Raw genomic sequence first — 24,963 nt, forward strand, 5'->3', positions numbered from 1 at the left:
GGCTACAGTCCTGCACACCGTTAGGCCGTCTTCCGCTCACGCCCTAACATCGTGCAGCCCGCCTCCAGTGGTGTCGCGACAGGCGTGAATGGAGGGACGAATGGAGACGTGTCGTCTTCAGCGATGAGAGTCGCTTCTGCCTTGGTGCCAATGATGGTCGTATGCGTGTTTGGCGGCGTGCAGGTGAGCGCCACAATCAGGACTGCATACGACCGAGGCACACAGGGCCAACACCCGGCATCATGGTGTGGGGAGCGATCTCCTACACTGGCCGTACACCTCTGGTGATCGTTGAGGGGACACTGAATAGTGCACGGTACATCCAAACCGTCATCGAACCCATCGTTCTACCATTCCTAGACCGGCAAGGGAACTTGCTGTTCCAACAGGACAATGCACGTCCGCATGTATCCCGTGCCACCCAACGTGCTCTAGAAGGTGTAAGTCAACTACCCTGGCCAGCAAGATCTCCGGATCTGTCCCCCATTTAGCATGTTTGGGACTGGATGAAGCGTCGTCTCACGCGGTCTGCACGTCCAGCACGAACGCTGGTCCAACTAAGGCGCCAGGTGGAAATGGCATGGCAAGCTGTTCCACAGGACTACATCCAGCATCTCTAGGATAGTCTCCATGGGAGAATAGCAGCCTGCACTGCTGCGAAAGTTGGATATACACTGTACTAGTGCCGACATTGTGCATGCTCTGTTGTCTGTGTCTATGTGCCTGTGGTTCTGTCAGTGTGATCATGTGATGTATCTGACCCCAGGAATGTGTCAATAAAGTTTCCCCTTCCTGGGACAATGAATTCACGGTGTTCTTATTTCAATTTCCAGGAGTGTAGATCAGGAACAGCAGAGGTCCCAGGACGCTTCCGTGGGAACACCTGATATCACTTCTGATGCACATCAGACATCTTTCCAAAACATGTTTTTTCCTCTGAGTTTTTCTAAAGTGCCGGGAAATTCTATGCCGGTGTATAAAACCACAACCATTGAAAGGATTGATAAGTTTCACAGTTCCGAGGAAAAGATACTGTTACTTATGAAAAAAGTGTATTTTCCTCTGGGACAAAGTGTATTTTTAACCATGAAATCCGGGGAAAATCAGGGAATTTTTTTTCCTCGTCCACATATACACCCTAAAATAACATAAACTGTTCATCATTTTATGTTCAAGTTGCATAGACCTATCATTTGTCTGTGAAAATTGTTCAGATACTGCCTGCATAAATCCCTCCATCTTCGTACTTTCGTCTGTAGATGACATGATTGTGTCTTAGTTTGCTGTCATTGTGGAACTGTAGATGTAACATAAATTACAGTATGTACTTCATGATAAGAAATACACATTCTTTACCCTTGGCCTTTTGGTTGATGAGTCCGCAGCTCATGGTCGTGCGGTAGCGTTCTCGCTTCCCGCGCCCGGGTTCCCGGGGATGATTCCCAGCGGGTCGGGGATTTTCTCTGCCTCGTGATGACTGGGTGTTCTGTGATGTCCTTAGGTTAGTTAGGTCTAAGTAGTTCTAAGTTCTAGCAAACTGATGACCATAGCCGTTAACTCCCATAGTGCTCAGAGCCATTTTTGGTAGTTGATGTTGAATTCACAGCAAACGATAATCAAAACTAGAAAAAAAGTTCATAAACAACATCCTGACTCACTGAATAGTTGTTAATTACTGCTGATGTGCCGTAGTACGGTGAGAGGACAGCTGCTTGGAGTCCCAAAGTGCTGTACTGGCATTACTCAGACACTGCTAACTGCCGTTGATGCATTCACCGACTGCGCTGATGGATGAACGTAGCCACAGACACTGGGTCATAGTGCCAGGTACTCTTGTTGTGAAGATGTTGATGACTCACTCAGCCGATGCCAATAGGGCATAACTAATGCACACGTATCTGAATCTGAGCACTGATGATCCATGTGGCAACCCCTTATTGACTAGTGTTGCCACATGTAAATCACTCATATTTTATAAAAAGTATTCTCTATGTCTACAATAATATTTTTTTTTTTAAGATCTCCTGAATTTACACTACAGATGTCTGTCTTCATCTGCTGCATCCACCTTGAATTGTGTGCAACTTTGTGTGGTTCTGCATCCTGACCTTTGGTAGCACTGCACAAGTGCATCACTCCAGAAAATTTCATTGTAATCGATTCAAATTCTTGATCTTGTTTGCGTTTAGCAAATTTCGTATAAACTTAGTGATGGCCGCATGGTGGGCTGGTTTCAAACCATTTATCATCTTCTTCACACTGTAATTTAAGTTCCGAAATCACTCCTTTTATGATATCGTAATTTGACTCTTCACTAAGATTGTGTGGCTTGGAAGGGTTCATGCCAATGAAGTGCAACGTCTTGCAGGTAGGCCCCAGCGCTGGTTTGGACAAAAGCTCTGCAAATCTCAAAAATCTTCTTGTGTTGGTTACTTCAGTACTAATAGAAAATGAGTGTCCTAGTGAGAGACTTGGTTTATTAACCATGCATTAAATCATAAAAAATCTGAATATTCATTTGATAACTTTTTTCCCTAGGCTGATTAGCGTCAAACCTGAACTGACTAAATGCTTTACTCTGTATTCCTGATATCTGTTTCAATTTTTGAGAAGTCCATGGCATAGAATGTCTTCAGGAAGGACTCCATGGCATGGCACATGGCATTGCAGACTAAAAGGAGGCATTGTATGATGACATAAGCACATCATAAGGAGACCTTCCATCACCTCACAACACTCCAGGAATACCTCAGATGTAAAATTACTGCCATGCAGAAACAGCAGCACATTAATATTTTAACTAAAGAGTAACAGCTATATTTGGACTGAACCCAGTTGAAAATATCTGACTTGCCCAATTATATAAGACCATGGAGGGTGTAAGTGGTATTCAAATGCTTATATATATTTCACGAGAGGAACCTGTACCTTCACAATAGTCTAAGTCATTGGTAAAGCAGGTGGAAGACTTCAGTTCGTTTGTAGTGTGCTAGAAAAATGTAATTAATCTACAAAGTAGACTAGCTGATTGCATGCCAAACACTCATGTGATCCATTGTAGAGTACTGCTGAAGTGTGTGGGGACCCATACATATAGGACTAACAGGCGATGTTGAATGTATGCAAAGAAATGTAGCTTGAATGATTACAGGATTATTTTAGTCATGGGAGTCACAGAAACACTGAAAAACCTGAATGAATAGGTGCTTTGATGGTAAAAGCCAACTACTCTTTAAAGCCTACCAACAAAGTTTCAAAAAACAGCTTTAAGTGAGGAATCTAAGAATATAATAAACACCCTTCATATCACTTCTGTGGTGGTACCCCGCAAATGAAATGACAGTGTTCCAAAAGACTTTCCCGGCTCATAATGTTCGCAAAGGCAAGTTAGACTAATTACATCAAGCACAGAGAGATTTAAACAAACATTCTTCCTGCACTCCCAACTTGAATGGAGTGAGAAGAAGACCCAGTAACTAGTACTGTGTTAATTATCCTCTACCATACACTTCACCGTGGTTGATAGAATATGGATGTAGTTGTGGATTAATAACGCATTGATTTAGTTTTATATTAATGTTAGGATTGGAATTGCAGCTACCCAATTGCCACCAAAAAATCTGTTAACCATAACAGCAACAACATGTATGAAAGCATTTTCATTTGGATATTTACTTGGGAAAAATAATTCCAACAGAGACAGTGCTCCATACCATGCCAGGAAATACCTGTTAAGAGTTTCAGTAATTATTTTATATCTCATAATAGGTTGATTTCAGTTCCATGCAAATAATTTGTTTGGCTGAACATTTGTGGCAGAATAAGACCATGTGTCATGTGAAGGAAGATCTGAATACAGTGATATTCCATTTCAGATTATACTGACCAAATATCTTTAACATTCTGTTTGCAGTGACTTTTATTCTGGCTATCAGTATGATAGCCATGCTCTCAGGTATCATTTAGGAAGGCAGTCTCCATAAAAGAAAAGGTTTTCCACATTCTGATCCCAGTCAATTACACTGTTTTGATGTATCATTAATGTTAATAAATGTTGGAAGTGAAAATTTGTGTGCAAAAGAATATTTTTGTTTTTGCTTGCAGGCTCATGATTGAACTGGACCAGCATGAGGGTTCTTACTTAGCAACGTGCAAGCACTACAGAGCTGTTTTGAATACACCGTCAGTGCAGGAAGATGCAGACAAGAGACAAGAGGTGCTTAAGAATGTTGTACTATATCTTGTCCTGGCCCCATTTGATAATGAGCAAAGCGACCTGACGCATCGTGTCTTGCAAGAAAAATTACTTGATGAAATTCCGACATACAAGTGAGTACTATGGCAATTGTTTTGAGAATTGCAGTAGCCAAAGTTTCACCGAGAGCTCCTCCTATAATTGCAAATACTGCTCCTATAGATAATACACGATGAGAGTGTGCTAAGGCACTTTTATTTATTTACTTGTATTTTGAAGATCAAAGTCCTTTTCCTATTTTCATTTACTAATGTCCTGCATCGTCATGTTCTTGTGTAACTCGTCATTTAGTAAAGTGTTTGTTGCATGTAAGTGTGTAATAAAGATAAATTTGTGATCACTCTAGCATCTCTTTTAGACAACTTTTTAAAACAGTTGACATACTGGCGAGAACTTCAACATACATTTTCTACCTATGGAGTTTGCTGTCAATAATCATTTGCACTTTGGAAACAACTGTAATGTTTGTATATAACACAAAAAGCAGAGGTGATTTACACTAGGATCATGCCATGTGGTCTAAAGACTCTCACTTGACCGTCATGGATTCTGCTGAAATTTTTTGTGACTATTTGCTCATGTTACCATTGAACATTGTTCATACCACAACTCTCAAAAGTGCACCTTCAAGTTTGTGGCAGTTTTGAAATATCTCCAGCAGTATTTTCTTGAAACAAAGAAAGCTAGACCATCTTGTACAACTTTTTGCTCTCCCTTCTACATCTCTTCAGTGAAGTAATAAAAAAAGATGTTGTGAGCAATTTTCATATGAATAATTTGAAGCAAAAATCAAACAGTGGAAAATCCAGGATGGAATGTAACAATATGACAAGGAAAGTTGTCACCATATAGTGGAGATGCTGAGTTGCACTAGGTGTAACGTGTGTGTGTGTGTGTGTGTGTGTGTGTGTGTGTGTGTGTGTGTGTGTGTGTCTATTGTCGACAAAGGCCATTGGCTGAAAGCTTTAAGTGTGAAACTCTTTTTGTTGTGCCTATCTGTAACTCAGCATTTCCGCTATATGGTGAGTGGTAACTTTCCTTCTCATACTATAATTTGAAGCAAAGATGGCCAAAAAAATGTGTGTTTGAAATAAGTGTTAAGTTTGGTTTTTTATATTTCCAGAAGTAATTACAGGATAACTGTGAAACATTGCATATAATAACTTAACAATACATGGTTTTAGAATGTAAAATTTCATTCTCCTACTGCTTTCCAGTAGTTTACTTATTAAGGGTACAGTTGACAATTTTTGTAAAAATGCATAGAAAGACTATTTTAGCCCACTTTTACAAAAGAGTCCTCTGCTAACTCTTTTAAAATGTCTTCACTATAAAGACCACGTTCTAAACCAATTAAAAAGTTAGATTTGTTTTTGCAATGCAAGTTTATAAGGTCCTAAAAACAGTTAAAAGGTGGAGGTGCATTCGAAAGATCCCCATATTCCACCAGTAATCAGATTGAATCTTACATCTTTTGTTATGTTCAACAATATTGTAATAATCTCTGGGGAAGGTAATATTAAAAGTTATGTATTTATTTTTATTTTATGTATCCAGGACTTAGATATACAAACTGATTTAAAATGGAACATGATAAATAAAAGTGTAGTACAGTAATACAAGATGCTGGAAGTAATAACTTAATGCAGCAAGACATACATGGTTTCTATTAAATCGACTGCAAGCTCCAGAATTCCATGCTTTTGATGACCTTATGACTTGTTGCATAAAGATGTTCCGTGGTGCAAGGATCTGGCAGGTTTCTGCAGGCCAGATGTTGTGTCCTGTAGGTTACCACACTTACATAATTCCTCATCAGTGGTGTAGTCCTTTCAGTTAATGAATCTTGCTATAGCTCTGTTTGACGAGTTCCAGGTGCAGATGGAACTGCTGCTGATTGGTGCATGAAGCTGCTCCTTGACCTCAACCTAGGTCTTTGCGCTTTATGTCTGAACAGGGGATACATGACGTCAGTTTCCTGTATCTTTTCTCCATTTATGTGGCTGTTCTTCTGTGGATGTTAGGTGGTGCTACACCTACAATTTGAAAGATTTTCGTGACAGGAGTTGGTCGTAAGGAGCCAGTCACAATGCGTCCAGTCTCATTCAGTGACATGTCCACCTGTTAAGCATGTGTGGAGTTATGCCAGACTGGTGGTGCATATTCTACTGCATAGAAGCACAATGCCTGGGTGGATGTACAGAGCGCATTAGGCTGCAATCCCCAAGTGATGCCAATAAGTTAATATATGATGTTTTCCTGAGCAGATACTTCAGTCTTGTTTCTTGGCAGTGAACTTTGAATGTGAGACTATAATCCAACTCTACTCCCAGGTATTTTTTAGTATCACCATGGCATAGCTGTTGCCCTCTCCAGGCAATACTTAACCTCCTCCTGGCTTCTCAGATTCTCATATGGAAGGCACAGATCTGTGTCTTTCTGGGATTTGGCTTTGAGTGGTTATCATCGTAATGCTTACTGAGATCCTCGAGAGTTGGTGTCAGCTTCGTCTCCACTTCCTCAAAGGTTTTGCCTCGAGCTGCAGTTGCTGTATCATCTGCATATATGTTCTTGTTCTAGGGTTGATTGGCTGGTTGTTAGTGTAGTTGTACAGCAGGGGTGCCTGTATGCTACCTTGATGGAGACCATTCCTCAGGGTCCTCCACTGGCTCTTCCTGTTATGCAGAGTGACAAAAAACCTCGTGTTTTTTGGCAAACACTGGATGACCTGTATTAAGCGGTAGTCTTTCATAGCTAAATATACCTTTCTAATCAACTGTTGTGATTTACATTGTCATATGCTGCTGGAAGATCTTCAAATGCCACTCCTATAACTTGTGTTCTTTTGTATCGATCTCTATATACTGAGTCAAATTGAGGATTTCACCACAGCGTGACTTTCCTGGGCAGAAACCCGACAGCTCATTTATAAGGTTTTTATCAACATCATGTGAGATGCAGTTGAGGATCAGCCTTTCCAGGACTTCGTACAGTTGGCAAAGAGAAACTGGTCGAAAGTTTTTAAGATCAGTTGGTTCCTTTCCAGGGTTCAGAAGTGATGCAACTTTGGCTTTGTGCCAGATCTTAGGAATCTGTAATTTTGAAATGCAGGTGTTCATTAAATTTAAGAGCCATTGCTTTCTAACTGGCCCAAACATTTTAATTTGCTCTGGTCTTAGATCATCTGAGCCTGCTACTTCATTGTTCTTCATAGACTGAAAAGTTGCTTTCAATTCTTCCATGTTGAAGGGAGTATCAGTTTGGTCTTCCTCATTAATGTTTCTTTGAAACTTTCCTGTCCACAGTTCTTCTTTTAGTTTTCCCATTCAATAATGGTTGATGTGCAATTTGTTTAGGTGTTAAATTAAATAGGCTTGGAGGAGAACTTGTGGGGTCACTGTTAATTTTCTTCAGCAGCTTCCACACCTTATGGCTGTTCTGTTTCGTGTCTACTCAGGTCACCACACCACACCATTTCTCTCTTCTTGTTGCTGATATAACATCAGTAGTTCATCACGTATCTGAGTTGTTTCTTCATGGAATGGGTCATCTTCAAATAAGTGTTTGTATTTCCGAAGGAGAGATCTTGAATCATTATCAAGTCCAGGGATGTAATCTGTTCTGCATCCTTTATGAATGTATCTACGAGAGATGACTTTAAGTAATTTGATAAACCTATCATACATCTCTGGGTTTGGCTTAAGCTTTATGGCTTCTTTATTGGGTCTGTTGAACTACTCGCACTGTGCTCTTATAAAATTGAATAGTCTTTTAAATTGGGCAGTTTCTGACTACACCATTGCTGCAACAGTGAAGTTCACTGGTTGGTGCTTAGTGTGAGGAAGAGACCCCAAAATTTCCTTCTTTGCCTTCTGGGCAATATGGTCACTAACAAATGTGTTATCAGGGTTATATTGTCCGTGCCATGTCCCACCGTTAAACAAGGATGGCAACTTCTGCTCATGTATTAACATCAACCCTCCATCTGTTTAGCCCAGTGTTCACGATCTTGTCCACTCTGATTAGTCTCTGGAAACCTCAAGATGTGCTATGGCAGTTTTAAGTGATAAGTGACCTGCTTTATTGCTGAGATTGAAAATTGGGGCATTCTATGAACTTGAACCCAGCATTTGGTGGTTTATAAACTGATGTCACCATGCATGACTGGATCTCAACAGTCCTGATGGTTAGGGAATGAGACTGAATCAAAACAAAAAAACATAAAAAAGGGGAGGTTGTTTTGTCACAATTCATCTTGCCATTTTTCAGCCTGTTTTTCTGCCGTGATAACAACAGAATCCAACTAGTAATAAGCTTCAAAATTTATCTGTGCTTTACCAAGGCTCTGGGTGTAATGGTAGTAAAATTATGTCATACTAGCTGCAACTCATATCTTACAAACTACCTTCAAGTTTTACATATTGCCACATTGTTTAAGTTGTGCGTAAGTTCATACCAGTCTACCTGACACTTTTTGGTCATGGTTCTAGAGAATTTAGAGTATGTCTTTTCATTGTACACTGCCTTTGACACGATAGTTTAGTTACAGTTTAAAGTATAGCATAGTTGGTAGTTTATTTGAACTAATTAAAAATTGTCTTAATGTGTTGCAATGGTCCATTGTCACTTAACCACAGCTTATTTGTTTTGAAGTGAGAAAGCTAGCATCCTCATTGCCGTAGGGCCCATATCCGATAACTGTGCAACAGCAGCTGCCAATTGATTTTTTTATCACAGGTATCCAATCTTGATAAGGATTTCTTGACATGGAATCACAAGCGTGATAATACATTGCTTGAAGTGCCAGTGGACAAAGTTAGAAGAGGTCTCTCTTAGAATCCTAAGCTTATGTTTCCTTCAACGTAGGTGAATTTTATACAAGTTTCATTAATTTGCTGTTGAACTTCATGAAGAAAATTATACAGCCAGCCAGATGACATTACTGAGGGTGCTGGAATAACTGCAATAATGTGCTGTTTCAGGACACATCCCTTGTCACCCCTTGAGGGCCAATAAAATGAAGGTGCTGTATCATGTGGATGCATAAGGCTTATTAAAGTATCCTTCTACTCAGCGGAAGTCTCCTAAAAGATACCTCTTATAGTTTTGTCCTCTGACACATCAAGAAATATATAATCAGGCTTAGAATTATGTGTAAAGAAACTCTTATCAGGCTTGGGAACCTGTGGTAAAGAAACACACCATAGCTGCTGTTGCACAGCTATCGGGAGTGGCCTTTTGTGATAGTAGTGCTGGCTTTCTCACTTGAAGACAAACCAGCAGCAGTTAAGCCATCATGGACCATTTCAGCACATTTACACATTTTGCTTTACTTGATCTCACATCCTAGCCATCAGGACTTTGGATATTAACTTCCCCAGAGAGTACTACATAATTGTAGAATGCAATAAAAGTTGTCATAGTAGAGTACCAGTGGGATAGGGACATATTTTCAATGCACCTCTACCTTGCCGTTGTTCTTTAGGGCCTTATATGCTTGCATTGCGAAACCAAATCATATTTTTTTAATATGATGTGGGCCTTATATGCTCACACTGAAAAACTAAATCTAGATTTTTAGGTGATTTAGAACACGGCCTTTCTTATGAAGACTTTAAAGAGTTTGCACAAGACTTTCTTTTCCCCATTTTTGGCATTTTTTACAAATATAGTCAACTTTGCCCTCAATTTTTAAGATATTGGAAAGCAGCTAGAAAATGAAATTTTATGCTTTAAAACTTTCTATTAGTAAGTTAATACGAGTAAAGTTTCAGATCTCTCCTGCAATAACTTCCAGAGATACAAAAAGCCATACTTCCTCAATTCAATGTTAAATTTAAAAGTTCTGTTCTCTATAGGGCAGTTGGGAAACTGACCCATAAAGAAATTTACAGGGGCACTCCTATTATTTGTTGACTGTGCCACGTTGAGTGGTGTTGCCCCCCCCCCCCCCCCCAATTAGTAAGTAATTCTTGTCCATTGTGAATGTATTAAAACACTGCAACTATTGAAACTGAAGATAATTTATAATGAATTGGCTGCAACCAGTTACTTTTATAGACAATTGTTTTTGGTGATGACATTTGAAGGTGCCTAACATTCCACCTTCAGATATTTACATTTATTTCAGGTAACGAACATTGTTTCTGTACTAATGGCATTGCAGAATTTTACAGTGGAAGTTCTTGAGACAGCTGTTGTCAACTGTCATAAGTAAACAGTGTTCACAACATGTAATGAGTGTAGACATCTGAAGATTTGGTGAACACAAAATGAATATACTCTATAAAACATGCTTTTTGAAGCATAATTTGTTGTTGTAGCATGTCAGGGAAGGTGTGCCATTTATATCAGCGCATCACCCTATAAACATTAATATCTTGGACACTATGGTTTTGACTTAATGCGTTTTGAGCGCTGCTGTAGCATTATATGGCAAGGCAGTCCCTGAGCTTAAAAAAAGATGTGAATCTGACTTGTGGGTCGCTAAAGGTTTCTCATGCCTGCTCTACAATATGAGGATTGTAGAAGAAAGGTTTTCATACCTACAAGTAAAACTATCAAGATGGGAAAAAAATGTATATATATATATTACCGTATTGTCAGTTCACTTTTTAAAGAGCCATGGCATGGCAACTATCAAGGATTGGTTTTGATATATGTTGAAAGATTATGTATTTATTTGTAATGATATTCACTCATTTCTGTCAACTACCAACCTTACTTCTGATATTTTCATAGCCACACTGTTCACAGGTTAATTTACTGTGTTGTGACTTCATATTCAATTTCTGTATGTCAAAATGAATGAGTCTGATGCTGCCTCATTGACTGTGACACCGCCAACTTCCTCCATTCCTGTTCATGGAAAGTGAGCAGCAAGTCACAGCCGAGCTTGCAAAATGGTGATGAATGTTGTTAAATGTTGCAACTCAGACAAACAGCAGAACAAACTACTACACCTGCTGCTGTGTAAACTGGAAAAAATGTGTCCAGCTTAAAGAAACTCTTGAAGTTTACTAATACTTATCCTGGAGAATCTCCAGGAACTCCAAGAAAGAGGAGGAGGAGACTTTCAGTAATTCTTTTATTCAGTAGTCCTAGTCAATGAGAGAAATAAGACTGGCATTCCCGATTCCTTGTGGAAATGAGAGGGATTTGTGAAACAGGTAACAATATTTTTTACCTTCGTGAGACTTGGTTTGATAGTAACATGATCCTACATTGCTTCAGAATTACTTGTATTTGCAAGTGTAGGTTTCAAAAATGGTTTTATCTGAGAAGCTTAGCGTCAGGTCTATAGTAAATCTGTCAAAGGAGACTACCATATCCCAGTGAATTCCACGAACTTCGAAAAGTGGTTTCAGGAATTATTTTTGCCAAACCTTCTTCCACAGTGGGTGACTGTTGCGGAGAGTGAGCTCTGTAACATCAGGCATCTTGACAAGACACCAATAAAAAAGATTGTGATGGAGTGGCTACAGAAGAGGAGAATCAACTGTGCTGGCAGTATGAGAAAAGGGGCTCTCTTCCCCCTGATTGAATGGCACCAACAAGTGCAGAAAATTTTCGTCATCGACGAAATTGGCTTAAAGTCTAGGCAATAAAGTTGTCTGCTTACCATCATACAATTGTAATCTCAATGCAGTTGAACTTGCGTAGGCAAAAGTTTAAAGATATTTTAGAGAATGTAGTGTGACTGGGGAAATGTCCAGTGAAATCCTGCAAAAGCACACAGATGCTCCCTTCAGAAAAGTGTTACTGCTTAAGACTGGTGTGGGTACTGTAATAAGGTAACATGATTAGAAACTGAGTACTGTATGAACAGTGCCATCATGAAAGTTACCATTGGTGATGTAATTATTAACATGGTCACAACTCGATCGAGTGATGATGAATTGGAACAATTCAGGATGATGAATGTGTTAGTTATCACGAAAATGAAATGGATAGCCTAGAGTAAATCTGTGTGTAATGTTTAGGTGACTGGATGTAGAGATTTCCTGTAAAATTAAAAATAAAGAAGTCACTGGTAATGTATTCAGTGTTAGAAATTTTGTGTCCATCACCCTAAGCTAGATTAGATTTTAATTTCATCTGCCCACGTGTTTGAAGGTGCTTTAGATTTATTAATGAGATTTGACATTCGTATTTGCAACTACTAATAAACGTGAAAGCAGATGACATTTCCAGGTGTAAGTGGAATCAGGCCAAAAACGCTACCACTCACAATGTTTAAATGAGTGAAACGAAACATCTGATTTAAAACTATAAGTATTTTTAGTAGTAATAAGTAGCTTTTAAGTACCTTTAATAACAAATTTCATTTGTGCAATAACTGTCGCATATTATATAGCAAAGAGTATTTTCAGTGGATATATCTGATTTTAACCAATTTCAAATACATATACGAGGGTCACTCCAAAAGAAATGCACACTATTTTATTTTAAATCCATATTTTATTCTACATGTTTGAAAGTTTTACAGTGTGTAGATACATCCTTTAGGAATGATATTTTCATTTCTCCACATAATTTCCATCCCTCTCAACTGCCTTAAGGTATCTTGGAACCAGTGCCTGTACGCCAGCACTGCAAAATTCTGGACCAACCTGTTGGAGCCACTGTTTGACAGCATGCACAAGGGAGTCATCCTCTTCAAACCTTGTTCCACGAAGAGAGTCTTCCAGTTTCCCAAAGAGATGATAGTCACAATGAGCCAGGTCAGGACTGTTAAGGCGGGTGTTTCAATGTTGTCCATCCGAATTTTGTGATCGCTTCCATGGTTTTTTGACTGAGATGTGGCCGTGTATTGTCATGCAACAGCAAAACATCCTGCTTTTGCTGATGTGGTCGAACACGACAGAGTCTAGCTCGAAGCTTCTTCAGCGTCATCACATATGCATCAAAATTTATAGAGGCTCCATTTGGCATGATGTCCACAAGCAAGAGTCCTTCGGAATCGAAAAACACCGTAGCCATAACTTTTCCAGCAGAAGGTGTGGTTTTGAATATCCCCCCACCTTGGGTGAATTTGCATGATGCCACTCCATTGATTGCCTCTTCGTCTCTGGTGAAAAGTGATGGAGCCACATTTCATCACCTGTCACAATTCTTTCAAGAAATTCATCTCCACCATTCTCATACTCTTCCAAAAGTTCACTGCATACCATTTTTCTTGTTCCTTCGTGAGCCACTGTCTTCCTCCTGGGAACCCAGTTGGCACAAACCTTTTTTAACGTCAACGCTTTGAGTATTCTGCAAACACTTCCTTCCGCTATCCCAACGTAGCGTGACAGTTCATTCACTGTAATGCATCTGTCAGCAGTCACCAATTCGTTAATTCTCTGCACATTGTCTGGAGTGTGTGCAGTACGAGGCCCGCCACTGTCTTGTTTTCACAGCACAGGAATTCTATGACTGCACGTTGCTTCTGACGAACATCAAGTGTAGCAGCCATCTTGAAGACATGTTGTGACGGCACCACTCATGGGAACAGGTTGAACTAAGTTTGAAAACAAGTGGGAAGGATGTATCTATTCACTATAAAACTTTTTTTTTTACAGAAATAGTGTGCATTTCTTTTGGAGTGACCCTCATATAACATTACTGTGATCCTTATGTGTTCAAGTACATCTGCTGCATTTTACGAGCCCACAGACTTGCTTAAACAGCTGTTGATGCCAACTGAGGCCATTGGACTCATGTTGAAACAGTGTGTATCAACGACACTGAAGAATGGCTCTTTGGAAAGTGAATATACAATATTTTATTTTGCAAAAAAATCTGGTTTACCTTTACATTGAAAAACACACAGGCTGAAATAGATTTTTAAGTAATCCTCAAAGTATCAGCTATCGCTTTGGGAAATAAAAATAATGCAGTTTTTATTACTTTGTTATTATTTCTTTTGTAACAAATAATAGCATTTGATTTTTTTCCCCCTTGAGAATCTAAAATAATTTTTGAAACTCCAAGTGCTCCAAATAATATACTTTTGACCTAACAGAAATTCTAAGCAATTAAATTTATAAAAGAAACAGGCTCAATCAACGGTATTTTTAAAAAAGTTCAGGTTAATAGAATTTTTAAACATCGTTACATATAGTAGACAGAATTTCCAATGGTAATATTTTTTTTTCTGCATAGAGACTCCTCTGAAAATTGGCAAATTTTTGCGGTTGAGGTTTTTGAACATTTAACTACAGCAAGTATGTGAGGACTGGTAACAGGTAAATATATTCTCATTTTCGCCTATGGAATAATGGCGAAGGTCCTGAAGGATACATAAATTGTAGAGTAACGCCATGTTCTGTTGTGTTTAGGACAATGATTATCCCAGAGTACAATGAACTAGAATATTTACAAGTTACATTTGATGGAATAAAAGTGTCTTCTCTCACAAAGTTTGCTAATTTATTCCTTAACTTGTATTTCAAAGTAGCCTTCACATCACTGCTCATCCTCCTCCCATCAAAGTTCTCAAAACAATCTGATGACTTAAAGTTATGGAAATTTCTGGTTCCAGGAAATGTTTGATGTTCTACAAAGTGTTCTGGATGCTCAGAATGTGTCTGATTTACAGACTCGTTAGAAGTAAATTAAAATAAAACTTAACTTCGGTGGAGTTAACGCTACAGAACTGAAACAATCCATCAAATATAACACAAAGGTTCTTAACTAATCCTTCACCTTCAGTTATTTTTTTGGTAAATTATAATAGGATATATGATGAAAACATGTCTGATTTAACCATTTCTTGCCACAAACCTTAGTAAGAAATTAAATTTGCATTTACATTTTCATCAAATTGACGTCAAACAACAGAGCAAGATTTCATGATCATTGTTCATGTTTCTGTTGATATACAGGGAGCTACTTCGCCTGTTCACAAATCCAGAGTTGATCAAATGGTCTGGCCTTTGCGAGATCTATGAAAAGGAGTTGAGGCAAGGCTCGCCACAAAGTAAGCCCACATCTGTGTTCACTGCTGACTCGGAACAAGGACAGAAGAGGTGGCAAGATTTGAAGAGCCGTGTTGTTGAGCATGTAAGATAATAAACTGTCTTGTCTAGTTGTCATTTACATCTGTATTTTACCAGTTTACTTTGGCTAAACTGATTCTATATTCCATATTCTGCTTATACCACCCTCATTCCCTCCATTTTTTCATTGTCCTTCCCTCATTTTGATGATACCCAGCCTCTTTTGTTGACTATAGTTCTTATCTGCTGTGGCATGACTGAATTGAATTAGAAGTTTGAAATAAATTAAATAACAAATATTGTTTAAACAATCTGTTTTTTTATTTCCTTATTTTGCAGAATATCAGAGTAATGGCAAAGTATTACACTAGGATAAGTCTGAAAAGAATGGCAGAATTGCTGGATTTGCCCATTGAGGTATGTACAGTGTACTTACAGTGTGAAAAACTTTGATCCCATTTTCATATAGTGCACCGCAGATCTATTAATAAAGAATTGACACTCTGTGTGTGTGTGTGTGTGTGTGTGTGTGTGTGTGTGTGTGTGTGTGTGGACGCACGCGCGCCACTCACTTGTGTGGTTGAGGGGAGGGCTTAGTCAACTTCGGCACAAGTGCACACTCAGTTACCATAGAGCAAACTGAGTTTCATAAATTTGGAAAAAAACAAATAAACAGTTACTAAAAGGTCAAATGGAGGAACTGACAAGACTGCTCAATATATTGAAAAAGACAGGTACGGCAGCAAACTTGGTCAAAAGTTGTCATGTTATTTGCTCCAGTAACTATGTTGGATGGCCACTGGAGGCAACTCAAACAAAAACAATTTTTACCCCCCATACTTTTTTTCATAGTGAAATTCACTATTCCTCGATAACTCAGGATATGTCCTATTAGCTAACCCCTACTTTTGGCCAAATTGTCCCATAAATTACTTTTATCAGCAATTTCATTTAGTTATCTTCATGAGTTATTCAGTGTACCTGCCTAATCTTCTTCATTCATATGCAACACCATATTTCAAACCCTTCTACTCTCTTCTTTCTTAAACCACATTTCATTTCTGTATAAGGTTACATTCCATATGAAAAGCTTTATAACATTGTCAGCTATTTTGTTCCCCAAATTGCAAAAGTCAACAGTTACTTTCAGTGTGCAATTCTCGCAGCATTATCTGATTTGTTTGACCACATTCCATTCAGTCTTTTTTTTACTCTTCTTGGTGTTCGTGTTATGATCTCACTTCAAGACACTAGCCATTCAACTCAACAAATCTTGATAGGCATGTTACATAAAGCTATTGTGTATATTTTCCCATTGTATTCTCTTGTATAATCCAGTCTAGTATTTCATAACAAAACTAGAATCTGCCTTCTCCTGCAATCTTGCTGCAGGTTCAAGGTACAATCACTGTTAAACATGGGACTCGGAGAAACTTCTCACATTTCTGTACTTTATCTCCCAGAAGTTCAGCTGCTTTTATAATTGCATTAAAGTCGTGATGTTCATGGCACAAAACTTCTAGGATGTTCTGAAATTGTAAAGAAAGGGCTGTTCTCAGAAAGATGTTTTGAACAATGAAAATTGGTGGCAAGGTGCTTGAAGTAATTATTATTTTTTGAAGGCATGTGAATTGACAAGTTATTGGTCTCTTCATCTAAAATTAGAATGAAATAAAATAGTAGAAAGAACTGAAATATTGGAAATTTGCCTCTAATGAAGTTTTGCAATGTTAGTGCATTATTTCTTAATTGTGATAAGTATGAAATTAAAAGGTGTGACAGTGGCTGGCTGGTATATCCATGTAAGAGGGAAAATTTCCAAGTACTGCTCGCAAAACACACGTAAGTACAGAAAGCTATTTTTTGGAACTTTTAGTTCCTTCCTCAAGTAGAGAAGAGGGATCAAGCTATGTGGAGGGGTAAACATTTCTGAAAGTAGTAATATGTTGTCAGCCCTTAGTGTTGCATAAATTCATGGTGACATGAGGCATCAGTGGTGACTGTATCACGTTCATAACTGCGTGTCAGGGTTTCATACAGCACAAACAGAAAACACAATAATATTGCAAATTATCACCTACCAGAATAGGCAACAGCATCCAGTGTCTTAGGAAAATCATACAAGCCAATTTTGTTGTCCAAACGTTAGGAAGTTACCATCTACTTAAAAGTTTAAACACTGAAAGAGCACTATTCAGATGAGGCTACATATGTAAGAATTGGTAGTTAAATGGATTATAGATGTTGACATGTGTAAGGCTACACAAAAAGGATTACAGAAGGAAGAGATGGCAGTGTTTCTACTGTTTTAAGAAATATTACTGACACAGTACTTAAATCAAACAATGGAAAATACAGGATGGAATGTAACAATACCAGAGAAGGAAAGTTGCTACTCACCATATAGTGGAGATGCTGAGACGCAATAGGCACAATAAAAAGATTCACACAATTAAAGCTTTCGGCCATTCAGGCCTTTGCCAGCAGTAGACACACACACGCACACAACTTGCACACACATCTGCAGTCTTAGAAAGGTGAGACCACACTGTGAACAGCAGCACCAGTGCATGATGGGAGTGGCGACTTGGTGGGGGGTAAGGAGGAGGCTGGGGCGGGGAGGGGGAGGGATAGTATGGTGGGAGTGGCGGACAGTGAAGTGTTGCAGTTTAGACAGAGGGCAGGAGAGAAGGTGTGTGTGTGTGGGGGGGGGGGGGGGGGGGTAAGTAGCAGAAGGGAGAGAAATAAAAGAAATTAAAAGACTGGGTGTGGCGGTGAAATGACGGCTGTGTAGTGCTGGAATGGGAACAGGGAGGGGGCTGGATGGGTGAGGACAGTGACTAACAAAGGTTGAGGCCAGGAGGGTTACGGGAACGTAGGATGTATTGCAGGGAAAGTTCCCACTTGCGCAATTCAGAAAAGCTGGTGTTGGTGGGAAGGATCCATATGGCACAGGCTGTGAAGCAGTCATTGAGATCAGGGATATCATGTTTGGCAGTGTGTTCAGCAACTGGGTGGTCCACTTGTTTTTTGGCCGCAGTTTGTCAGTTACCATTCATGCAGACAGACAGCTTGTTGATTATCATGCCTACATAGAATGCAGCACAGTGGTTGCAGCTTAGCTTGTAAATCACATGACTGGTTTCACACGAAGCCCTGCCTTTAATGGGATAGGTGATGTTAGTGACCGGACTGGAGTAGGTGGTGGTGGTGGTGGTGGTGGTGGGACAGGTCTTGCACCTATGTCTATTACAGAGGTATGAGCCATGAGTTAAGGGACTGGGAGCCGGGTTTGTGTAAAGATGGATGAGTATATTGTGTAGGTTCGGTGGACAGTGGAATACCACGGTAGGCGGGGTGAGAAGGATAGTGGGCAGGACATTTCTCATTTCAGGGCATGACGAGAGGTAATCGAAACCCTGGCGGAGAATGTAATTCAGTTGCTCCAGTCCCGGATTGGTACTGTGTTATGAGGGTAATGCTCCTCTGTAGCCGGACTGTGGGACTTTGGGAGGTGGCGGGAGACTGGAAAGATAAGGCGAGGGAGATTTGTTTTTGTACAAGGATGGGAGGATAATTAGTCATTCAAGGCTTCAATGTGACCCTTGGTATATTTTGAGAGGGACTGCTCGTCACTGCAGATGCGACGACCACGGGTGGATAGGCTGTACAGAAGGGATTTCTTGGTATGGAATGGGTGGCAGCTGTCGAAGTGGAGGTACTGCTGGTGGTTAGTAAGTTAGATATGGACGGAGGTACTGATGTAGCCATCTCTGAGGTGAAGATCAACATCTAGAAAGGTGGCTTGTTGTGTTGAGTAGGACCAGGTGAAGCAAATGGGGGAGAAGTTGTTGAGGTTCTGGAGGAATGTGAATAAGGTGTCCTCACCTTCAATCCAGATAGCAAAGATGTCCTTACCCCCACCCAGTTGCCACTTCCGTCATGCACTGGTGCTGCTGTTTGCATTGTGGTCTCAGCTCTCTGAGACTGCAGATGTGTGTGCAAGTTGCGTTTGTGTGCGTGCATGTGTGTGTGTGTGTGTGTGTGTGTGTGTGTGTGTGTGTGTGTGTGTGTGCCGAAAGCTTTAATTGTGTGAATCTCTTTATTGTGTCTATCGCGACTCAGTATCTCCGCTATATGGTGAATAGCAACTTTCCTTCTCTGGTATTGTGGCATAGTACTTAATAGCAGCTGAGCAAGGACTGCCCCAGAGCAGGCCCAGGTATTAATTGTATCCCAAATAAGTTCTTACGCGATCTGGATGGGACCACATGTTGCCAAGATTGTTTAGCATACATTCATAGCAATTGATTTGCTGTGGAGGAAAAGGTGCACATGTGGGTACAATCTTGCTTCTGTAAGCAGCTGCAAACGTTTTTCAATGAAGGCATTGACTGACTTGTTCAAGAGTGTAATAAATGCATTAGTGGTTATGGTGATTACTTTTGAAATAATAAACAGTTTACTTACTTTTTTCCTTCTGCCTCGTTTTCATTTGAGTGCCTCTCATAAAATAAATTGTAGGAACTGCAAGAAGTTTTATATTGGCCAAATGGGGAGAAGTTTTGATGAACATGTCAGATAGAATGAGAATAATTCATCCACATATGGCATGTATCTAAGAGGAATCGGCCATTCCTCATTATACAAGAATGGTTTGCTAAATCTAGTAAATTTCCATGAAAGGATGGAATATTTTTGTTACGCTTCATGGTTGATTAGCTTGATTATTCCAAGGATCATATAAAGAATTTCAACAATATGCAGTGTGCAGTTCATTGTTGACAGCCATCTGAATTGGTCAGTGAGTAGTCTGTGATTGAAAATGAAGAAAACAGTTTCATACTGTTATTAAACATTTTCATTTGAAGGCTTGGACTGCCGCACAGATCAAAACAGAATTGGATGAAGTTCCTGGACTGAGCGCCATCATTGATGACCACTTGCTTTTGGATTAATGAATTTAAACATGGTTGGACAAGCACCGAAGACGAAGTGCGCTCCTGCCGTCCTATTGAGGTTATGACAAATGTACCATTGACAGAATCGATGCTGTGGTAAAAGAATGACCACTGAATAAAAATCATGACATTGCAGAGATTGTAAGCATATGAGTTAGGTCATAATATCATACACAGAGAGATGACAATGAATAAGCTGTGTGCAAGGTGGGTGCCGTTATTGCTCACAGGTGACTGGAACGGCATCAAGAACAACATTTCAGCACAGTGTCTGGTGGCCTTCAATTGCAATCTGCAAGACATTTTGCACCGATTTGTGACAATTGATGAAACATGGTTCTCTCATTACACATCAGAGTTAAAACGGCAGTCAAAATAATGGCTGGTGAAAGTGCACTGAGGAAGGCAAATACATTTTGTCTTCTGGTAAGGTTTTTTAGGATTCCCAGTGAATAATCCTCATAGGGTGCTTCAAAAAAGGCATAGAGCCATAACTAAACCCAATTAGCATCATTGTTGTATTGTTTGAAACTTGGGTTGGCCGAAAAAAGACCAAGCACCATTCCACGCACAAACGAAAACAACGGTGAAAGTGCATGAATTGGGCTTTGAATTGGTTCCCCATCAACACTATTGACCAGACTTACCCCCGGTGACTTCTTGCTGTTCCCTAACTTGAAACTTCGGCTTGCTAGAATGAAATTTTCGTCAAATGAGGAAGTGGTAGCAGTCAATGAGTGTCCTGAAGTGTGACAGAACCTATTTTTCCAGTGTATGAAAAATCTGGAGGATTGCTGGACCAAGTGTATATCCCTGAAAGGAGATGAAGTCAAGACATAATGTAAGTTGTTCATCAAACAAACATTTTTCGTTGAGTTTTTACCAGACTTGTCAAACCACAACTGTATATAAACAAAAAATTACATAATACTGTTGAGGGAGAAACCAGGAATATTTTGTAGGAAATGAAAATATAAAGCACCTGAAAAAGCAGCATCACAAATACTAAATGAGCAGACAAATTTGCGGCGGAGGGGGAGGACCAGGAGGTTTTTGGACAACTTTAGTTACATTTTAAGTTCCATATGAACCAATGAATGTGAAAGTCTACTTTTAATGTCATGGCATCTGGTATTGTTGCAGAGCCACAGTGTTTTAATGTGGTAGTGTCTGTTATATTAGTGATGTTGTTGTGTATATTAAACTACCATAAGTACCACAAGTTTTCGAAGTATCACTTCAGCATCTTTGTCTGCATCAAGATGATCGAAAAGGCATCAGAAGGTGTTACCAGAAGAACTCTCCCTTCTGTTGGGGAGAAACTTTGGCCAGAGGAACTGCTTTTTACTGTAATGACATATGAAAATTTTACAAACTCTTTGTTTCTTGTAATAATAACCATTATAGTTCATTATAGTGGTGACATTATTGTGAATACAGTGGAACCTCGCATAGCAAGCGTAATTTGTTCCAGAATCTTACAGAGCAAAACACTCATTAAGTGAAACAATTTATCCCATGTAAATTAATGTAAAATATGATTATGCATACCACACGGAAAAAGTACTCTAAGTTTTATCTTATTCATGCCATTTATTCAAAGAAAATTATACATACAGCATATTATGTGCTTTATTATTCATGATGCATAACTAATTCCTTTTTATTAGGAAGCTACCTGTAGTCATTTATTTCTGTCGATACTTCTACACTTGGCGAAAATTCAACACAGCAGTATCATGAAATAAATTAGAAGCGAGCATAGCCTCTTCTTCATTAGATGATGGTTTTCAAATGACACTACAACCAATTCCCTTGCTTTTAAAATGTCTCCTATTGCACCAGAAGGAGACCGCTTTGCTGTTAACACCTCCACCTCTGAAGAATGCCTCTCCACAATTTCCTGCTGCAAAATACACTCCTGGAAATTGAAATAAGAACACCGTGAATTCATTGTCCCAGGAAGGGGAAACTTTATTGACATATTCCTGGGGTCAGATACATCACATGATCACACTGACAGAACCACAGGCACATAGACACAGGCAACAGAGCATGCACAATGTCGGCACTAGTACAGTGTATATCCACCTTTCGCAGCAATGCAGGCTGCTATTCTCCCATGGAGACGATCGTAGAGATGCTGGATGTAGTCCTGTGGAACGGCTTGCCATGCCATTGCCACCTGGCGCCTCAGTTGGACCAGCGTTCGTGCTGGACGTGCAGACCGCGTGAGACGACGCTTCATCCAGTCCCAAACATGCTCAATGGGTGACAGATCCGGAGATCTTGCTGGCCAGGGTAGTTGACTTACACCTTCTAGAGCACGTTGGGTGGCACGGGATACATGCGGACGTGCATTGTCCTGTTGAAACAGCAAGTTCCCTTGCCGGTCTAGGAATGGTAGAACGATGGGTTCGATGACGGTTTGGATGTACCGTGCTCTATTCAGTGTCCCCTCGACGATCACCAGTGGTGTATGGCCAGTGTAGGAGATCGCTCCCCACACCATGATGCCGGGTGTTGGCCCTGTGTGCCTCGGTCGTATGCAGTCCTGATTGTGGCGCTCACCTGACGGCGCCAAACACACGTACGACCATCATTGGCACCAAGGCAGAAGCGACTCTCATCGCTGAAGACGACACGTCTCCATTCGTCCCTCCATTCATGCCTGTCGCGACACCACTGGAGGCGGGCTGCACGATGTTGGGGCGTGAGCGGAAGACGGCCTAACAGTGTGCGGGACCGTAGCCCAGCTTCATGGAGACGGTTGCGAATGGTCCTCGCCGATACCCCAGGAGCAACAGTGTCCCTAATTTGCTGGGAAGTGGCGGTGCGGTCCCCTATGGCACTGCGTAGGATCCTACGGTCTTGGCGTGCATCCGTGCGTCGCTGCGGTCCTGTCCCAGGTCGACGGGCACGTGCACCTTCCGCCGACCACTGGCAACAACATCGATGTACTGTGGAGACCTCACGCCCCACGTGTTGAGCAATTCGGCGGTAAGTCCACCCGGCCTCCCGCATGCCCACTATACGCCCTCGCTCAAAGTCCGTCAACTGCACATACGGTTCACATCCACGCTGTCGCGGCATGCTACCAGTGTTAAAGACTGCGATGGAGCTCCGTATGCCACGGCAAACTGGCTGACACTGACGGCGGCGATGCACAAATGCTGCGCAGCTAGCGCCATTCGACGGCCAACACCGCGGTTCCTGGTGTGTCCGCTGTGCCGTGCGTGTGATCGTTGCTTGTACAGCCCTCTCGCAGTGTCCGGAGCAAGTATGGTGGGTCTGACACACCGGTGTCAATGTGTTCTTTTTTCCATTTCCAGGAGTGTACATTGCAACTCCATAAGCTCTTTGATGGTCATTTCTTGGCCGTGATCTTCCACAAACCCATCAATATCATTGTTATCCACTTCTAGTCCCATGCTCTTCACTAAAGACACAATCTCATTGACTATAGGCTCCACAGGTACTGACTCAAAATGCCTCATAGTCACATTCGACAACACACTCTTACCAAAGCTTCTTCCAAACAGAAGGGAGGGTTCTCTTGGTAACCCCTTCGAAAACTTTTTTGATCATCTTGACATGGACAATGGCATTGATTTGATATTTCGAAAACACTCTGAGAGTGAGACTTCAGTCAACTAAAAGCAATGCTCGAAGATTGCTTCAGTGTAGAGTTTCTTAATGCTGGAAATTATCTGTTGATCCTTAGGCTGGAGTAACTGAGTGGTGTTGGATAGCAAAAATTGGATCTTGATGAATTAAAATTTTTCAAGGAGGCTGTCTTGTAGACTTGCAGAATGGGCAGGAGCATTGTCCATTACAGGCAAGGTAGGGAGTGGCAGATTCATCTCCTGCAAATATTTTTTCACTGAAGTGCCACTCACTTCATTTATCCAGTCACAAAAAAGATCACGTGTCACTGAAGCGTTGTTGTTGTTGTTGTTGTTGGATCTCCACATCACATTTAACCTGATATTCTGGATTTTACACTTCTTGAAGGCTCGTGGAGTTTCTGAATGGTAAACAAGCAGTATTTGATTTTCAAATTGCCACTTGCATTGGCACAGAAAGCAGTAGGAGGTGGTCTTTCATTGGCGTGTGACTGGGCAATGCTTTTTCCTGTGCTGTATAAAGGTACCCTTCGGCACCTTTTTTCCAGAATACACACATCTTGTCACAATTAAAAATCAGCTGCTGATGAAGTTCTTTGCTGCCTTTGTGTCGGAGCTGGCTGCTTTGCCATGCCTGTGGGTGCTGGTTCTTCTCTTAAACTCCTCAAACCACTGAAGGCTTCCCTTAAAAACTTCTTCAGCTGCTGATCATCCTGGCGTCTTCTTAACGAGGTCGTCGAGAATTGTTTTTGCCTTATCACAAATGATGTTCTCGTTAATAGTGTTGCCTTGCAATTGCTTTTCATTTATCCATATAAGGAACAACCTTTCGACATGGTCCAGAATACAAAACCATTGTTTAGATATTCTTGTCACTCCCTTTGAAGCATCTATCTCCTTAATCTTGCCCTTTCCTTGATGGTAGTGAAAATAGTTTATGTAGACCAATTGTATGTGTGTGCTAAATCACCAACACTCTCACCATGTTTGTGTTTTTCAGTGATTCCACATTTAATTTCTAAGATCATTGTATACTCTTATGGTTGTCTTGTTGCAGCTTCTTTAAGGACATTTCTATGAAGTTTATTAAAATTTCCACTCACAAAAAACACTGTGTGGACACAAGTTTAGAAAAA

General features: G+C 40.4%; 1 protein-coding gene across 1 annotated transcript in view; it reads left to right on the forward strand.

Moving 5' to 3' along the window:
- The window catches only part of LOC126278396 (26S proteasome non-ATPase regulatory subunit 12), an 86,689-nt gene that overhangs the window by 51,732 nt on the left and 9,994 nt on the right, over positions 1-24,963 (forward strand). The window contains exons 6-8 of the mRNA XM_049978496.1: positions 4,105-4,329; positions 15,127-15,304; positions 15,580-15,657. Of these exons, the coding sequence (XP_049834453.1) occupies positions 4,105-4,329; positions 15,127-15,304; positions 15,580-15,657 (481 nt within the window). The remainder of the gene's footprint in view (positions 1-4,104; positions 4,330-15,126; positions 15,305-15,579; positions 15,658-24,963) is intronic.

The sequence above is a fragment of the Schistocerca gregaria genome, chromosome 6, assembly GCF_023897955.1.
Source record: "Schistocerca gregaria isolate iqSchGreg1 chromosome 6, iqSchGreg1.2, whole genome shotgun sequence".
NCBI classification, from domain to species: Eukaryota; Metazoa; Arthropoda; class Insecta; order Orthoptera; family Acrididae; genus Schistocerca; species Schistocerca gregaria.